At 37.3% G+C, this 6368-nt stretch overlaps 1 protein-coding gene across 1 annotated transcript; it reads left to right on the forward strand.

Annotated features, from left to right (window-relative positions):
• Positions 1-5552: 5552 nt before the first annotated feature.
• Positions 5553-6368, forward strand: EV154DRAFT_579136 (uncharacterized protein; the record flags this gene model as incomplete). The annotated part of the gene is made up of 2 exons (XM_051606575.1): positions 5553-5752; positions 5969-6368. The coding sequence occupies 2 exons, from the start codon at positions 5553-5555 to the stop codon at positions 6366-6368; spliced, it is 600 nt and encodes a 199-aa protein (XP_051451625.1).

Genomic DNA, 6368 nt, shown 5'->3' on the forward strand with positions numbered 1-6368 from the left:
TATGGAAACAGTTCTTCAATTGAGAAAATTGCTAGATGATCTGGTGTCAGTGGTATGTAGTCATTATTGCAGTGAAATAAATTGGTATGCAGTAATAAATTAAAATGTATTCTTTTGCCAATAGAGAGCCCAGTTGTAGGTTTCACACTCGTTTCTTTAATGTGGTTCTGTCAATGGAAAATCAGTTTGTCAGCTGGCCATCACCTGGAAAAAAGTAATTATCAAGACCATTAACCAGTCGTATCTGGGTTTTCCTGACTGTCTTGGGTTTATCGATGGCACACATGTTTGTTTGGAGGAAGCACCTTTTTGGAGATAAAACAATTTCTATAACAGAAAAGGTAATCACTTTATCGAGACAATGGCAATTTGTGAGCTTAAACGAAGAATCACGTACGTAGAAACTGGTTACTTTGGAGGCTCGTACGATATGCGTGTACTTGCTGAAAGTGACCTGAGGAAAGGCCCATTGAAGTGTTGTGCTGGAAACGAGTATGTCTCGGGTGACGGAGGATGCTCTCCTACAAACAACCTGGTACCTGTGACCAAGGAGCCAAGAAATGGAACGACAGCCGATGACAACCAGCAGTTCAATACAGACATTTCTCAAATGAGAATTAAAATTGAACATGTTTTTGCGATTCTGAAAGCACGATTTTAAAGTCTTATGCAACTAAGACTAAAGATAAAATCCAAAAATGATGTGATTTTTGCCAGTGGATGGATTCGTGTTTGTATTGCTTTGAACAATTTCTTAATGGACCGTGAAAGCGATAGCTTTACCGCTATTTGGAGAAGAAATTTGCAGAGAAAGAAAGATTGGAACTGCAACAATTAGAAGATGAAATTCAATCCTCTTCTAATGAAACCACCACCAATACCGATATCACCGAAAGCGGAAAAGAAAATATCAAGCAATCAAAAACATTGTTTTGGAGGAAATGAAACAAAGAAAAAAAATGAGAAGACGTAGTAGTTAAAAAAATATTTATTAATATAGTTTATGTAATCTAGATATCATCATCATTATTATTATTATCACCGAAAATCTCATTTTGAACTTTCTGATGGCTTTAGTCAACTCATCAAAACCCGAGTTCTTAGCCAAAGTAAAAGCGTTTAACCCATCCAATCTTATCTTGAAAATGGCGGGAAAAGTCTTAGCATCGAAAAAACGATCTGTTTATTTTTGAAATGCCTTTTCTGCATCTTCCCGGATTGCTTTTGTCGCTGTCGAAGAAATCACCGACTTGCTTCTCTTTCTCTTCTTGTCATTCGAAGAAGAAGAATCCTCTTTTTTGGGTACTTCTACCTGTTTAACATCTTCATCCGAAGAATAAATTGCGGAACTCACTTCTTCGTCATCACTTACGATTAACACCGCAGCTCCCCGTGTACCTGAGAAAGGAACTTAATAAGCAGAGCTATTAGGGTACGCAGACTCGGTACAGTAGTCGCTCGATTTAGGGGTGTTCGATTTAAGGGTATTTTCTATTTACGGTGGATTTTTGAAAAACAACTTCCGTCCCCAGCATTAACACCACTAAACCACTATTCTATTTAAGGGTGAGATCCCAATTCCCCATACCCTTAAATCGAACGGGTTTTTACCATATTTGGGTTTTTTTTTTTTTTTTTTTTTTTTTTTGTGCCCAGTCGAAAAAAAAAATTTATCAGTAACAAATCATCATTTTTTAAAGTCATTTGTGACAGGAGAAGTAATTTTTTTATTGGAAAAAGCGACGAATATCAGCTTGTTCTTTCAAATTTTCTACTTCAGCACGAGATTCAGCCAATCTCATTCGAACACGTCTATGGAACTGATTGTCCAAGTCATCCAAAGGCACATCCAAGGCCAGAATCGTCTCATAAGCTTCCCTCAACCGTTTTTTACAATCATTGATATCGACGTATATCTCCTGTTCAGGTATCATTGGGATCTCCTCCTCTCCGTCCATCACGATCTCCTCATCATCAATGATAAACATCTCGTCAGAATCCAGATTCAGCTGACTGACATCAGCGATCTCGTTGTCTGAATTACCAGGAAGATTGGGCAACAAATTGTTGATCTCCTGGACAATGTTATCTTCCAGAGGCAAGGGGACAGTGGGTGGTAAAGCCAACGCGTCAGGGTTTTCTTTGAATCCCAAGATGTTGGTATGCCTCCAACAGTTCTGTATTGTCTCAGGCGTTACCTTTAACCAAGCATTCGCCAAGTAAAACATGGCTTGCACCTGATTCATGTTGTAAACATCCAAGTTATCTAACTGTTTTCTGGCGAACAAATCGAGACTTCTCATGTACTGTTGGGAACGAAAGTAAGCCTTAAAGTTGGCAATAATTCCTAAATAAAGTGAATTAAAATTAGAACTTCGACTTAAAAAACATCCTTGTTTATTTTGTCCACCTGCATCGAGAGCTTGCAACATTCTCGTTGTATTGGCAGGAAGAAACACCAACTTTATGTTCACCGGCTTGAACTTCAAGTTATGCACTGCGGCATTGTCCAAAAGAAGAGCCACTTTTCTACCCTCTCGACCAAAAGCAATATCCAATTTTTTGATGTAAGCCGAGAACATCTCAGTAGTCATCCAAGCCTTGGGTGAGTGGTGATACTCCACTTAACAACGAGTGCCAATAGCTGTCATTGATAGCATTTTCGGGTCTGTCCTTAGCAACGAGGGCTTTTGAATTGCCCAATGACAATGGGATGGCCTTTGTAGGTACTTTCCGCATTGCAAAGTAACCCCACAATCACACGGGTCTTACTCTTCTTCAACCCACCAAGTGGTTGTGAGAAAATTGCTCTTCTTGGTTGTTGATTGTAGTACAATCCGGTCTAGTCAATGATCATAATATCAGCAAGAGGATAATCCGTCAATTCTTCCCGAATTTTTTCAAGCTGGTCTTGAATGCTTTGGGAATTGACATCAACAGAGGCACATTCACCATGACTTGGTCTACATTTTAAACCAAGACGTTTGAAAACCTTGGAAAGCCATCCATCAGAAAAGGTAATATCATCAGTGATGGAGTACTTTGAACGAGCGATGCGCTTGACGTACTCGATGATACAGGCACGGTTTACTGGTATGCTGCAGTCATTCATATGATTCACGAATTTTTCCACTTCTTTGTCAAGTTGAGGATACTTGGGTAGCTTTAAACTCTTGCTGTTCTTGATAAGAACAATGTTAGAATACAACTGATCGGCATTGTTGATGATGTTTGACACAGTTTGTTGTGAAAGAGATTTTATTAAATGAAACTTTTTTTGCGCCCATTTTCCAAGCTTTATCTGATTGGTGTTTCCCATTCCAAACTGATCTAAAATTTCAATTTTTTGGAAAATTGTAAGACGTAAACGTGTGTTGCTCATATTGAATAAAATAAAGATATGCAAGGATTGACAAAGTGTATCCAAAGTTTTATTATATAAGATATTCAAAATGTAACAGCAGCTGGCGCCTGGGCACTGTTTTTTAAAGAATAGTCACTATTTTTGATATAAGGGTGTTTTCTATTTAAGGGTGAGATTTCCAAAATTTCTGGTCACCCTTAAATCGAGCGACTACTGTACTAAGTTAAGAAGAGCTTTGAACGAAGGGGAAAATCAAGAAAATTTAAACCCTTTTATTCGACAAATGGAATCAAGGGGATATACTGTCACTGCTCGTCGTGATGAAAGCAACTGTTTGGTCAGTCTCTTTTTTTCATATAAAACAGCAGTAGAAAACGTAAAGAGGTGCCCGGAAGTTCTCATGGTGGGTGCGACCTACACAACCAATGCTTTTGGATATCCCCTTATCAATGCCATTGGTGTGAACAATGTCAGTGTCGGAAAAAAAGGAATGGGCTAATGAATTTTTCTATTACTTTGTGTTGGGTTGCAGATGAAACCAAAGAAACGTACAAGTGGTTTTTTGAAACATTGAACAACCAGGTAATGTTACTATTTTTTATTACACATACAAGAAGGATCTAACATCAAATACTTACATCACATCTTATCATTGGACTCTTAATAATTTATATTTTACGCTATTATTTTATTTTTTCATTTAAATATAAAATTGTATATTCATCATAATTATTATTGTGTATCCATTCAATATATCCAATTATTATAATCAAACTGTTTATGATAAAGCAGGCACTTTACCAGAAGTTGTGATAACAGATAGAGCAACCAGTGTCAGAGGAGCTCTTGACTTGGTTTTTTGCCAATGTCAATAAAATGATTTACATGTGGCATTTAATTGTTCAAAATCTTAAAACAGCAGCCAAAAAGCTATTTGCTGCCGCTGAAGATTCAGAAGATTTTGAAAAACTCTTTTGGAGACTTCACCAGAGTAAGACCGTGGAGGAAAGCGTTAGCAACGTTACTACAATCAAGAGAACAATCAAAAAGTTTGGCTTGGGCCAAAAAGTTTTATCTTGTGTCGAAGAATTAGACAAGGAAGGTAGATTCTGGATTCGTGCGTACACAGACGAATTCTTCGCATATGGGAAACTACTCGACAAGCCCAGTCAAAAGTGCTCATGCAGCTTTGAAATGAAAAAAAAAGCAAAGGGAAAATGCTGCTTGCAAGCAACGTTTGAAAACCTTGACCAGGTTTTTGTGGGTCACGAAATGAAATCGGTAATGCCAAGGGTATACTCAAAGACTAGATGCGACCCTTTCTTAATGAACAATGATATGTACAAGCATATCATTTATGTTGTTAGTCAGTACTGCATCGAGAAAATACGAGAACAAGTGGAGCTATTCAACAAAGAAGCCAGTGAAAAGAAAAACAGTGCCTGTACACATATATTTCAAGCAACGATGAAAATCCCATGTCGACACAAGATATTCCATGTAGAATATGAATCTCTGATTGACAATAACGACATGCAATGTATGGTGTTGCGTAAGAATATTGCAGTCCAGCTAGAGTGGATTGATCGTCGTTGGTTTATTAAGGACACTGAGCCAGTTTCCAATGCTGAAGAGTCAGATCAACTCGAATCAACAGTTTCTGTTGGTATGTGTCTTGACTACGTGGTTATAAATACAAGATAACTGAATTTTGTATCATAATAGATTAGTATAAAGCAGACACAGACTGGTATACTGCTCTATACAATTTGGATAAAGCGTTTGAAGCAATCCCATTCGATTATATGAAGAAAGAAAAACTAGACTCAATAATTAAATTGACTTAGTCTATCAACAATAATTCAAAAATAAAATTATTCCAACCAATGGCCAAAAAATGTGGATTTCCAAACTCGCGTAAGTTAGATATGTACAATGATACAAAACAGTTATTCACAATTATTTTTAGAGAAAACCTCAAAGATTGGGAGAAAACTGTCTCAGAGCGAGACTACCGAGTTGAGGATTTAGGAAGACATTCATGCGATAAAAAAGCAAGAAACCCTTAAAAAGGTCAGAACAGCGATAGCTATGAGAGCTGCAAAGGACGTCTTGTTAGAGCATAAAAAAAAACAAAAAAACAACCCGTGGAATTTACAAACCTGTCTCCGATAAGTCCATTAAGAGTATGGTAAATGATGGTGTTCCTAGTTTTATGATAGAGCACATTGACCGTGTTATTGACGTTGAAAAGGATGGATACTGTGGGTTTCGTGTAATAGCAATCGCTTTAGGAAGAAATGAAGACGACTGCTATGACATCAGAAAAGTGCTTCTGATGCATCTTGAGAAGAAAAAAGCCTTTTTTTTTGAAGTATACCTTCGCTGGTAACGACGAAGAGTGCATGATCCTTGTGAAAAGAGTAACTTTGGATATTGATGGTCCTTGTCTTGAAGACAACTGGATGAAAATGCCCCAATCAGGTATATATCATACCATTGAGATTCTTTATTAAACAAGAAACCCTAATTATTTCGAACTGGAATGATTATTTCTGATTTGTACGAACGTCCAGTTCATTTCTTCTCGACAAAGGGTTGTAGGTCTTTTATTCCCGACTGTCCACAAAACAAAAACAAGGCAATTTCACTTGTGTTGCTGGGTGAGCATTACCTGAGCCTAAATTTGAAGCCTGATTGTCCTTTACCCAAGTTAAATGAAAACGATCGTAATCGGGATCGTATCAACCAGGGTTTCCCAACAAAATGCTACCTGGTACAACTTTTCCAAGACGGAATAAAGAAATTCGAAGATTTAAAAACTATAGTAGATGGACAAATTGAAAAGACAACAGAATATGTAGACCTGATAGACAGCGAAGAAGTAGATATCAATCACCAAAAATCCGCGTATAAAAGCGATGTAAAAAAAACCACTCAAAAACAAGAGATAACCCAAAAACAAGAAAAAACCCAAATAACCAAAATAACGCAAAAAAAATAA

Source organism: Mucor mucedo (assembly GCF_025094135.1).
Source record: "Mucor mucedo strain NRRL 3635 chromosome Unknown EV154scaffold_179, whole genome shotgun sequence".
Lineage (NCBI taxonomy): Eukaryota > Fungi > Mucoromycota > Mucoromycetes > Mucorales > Mucoraceae > Mucor > Mucor mucedo.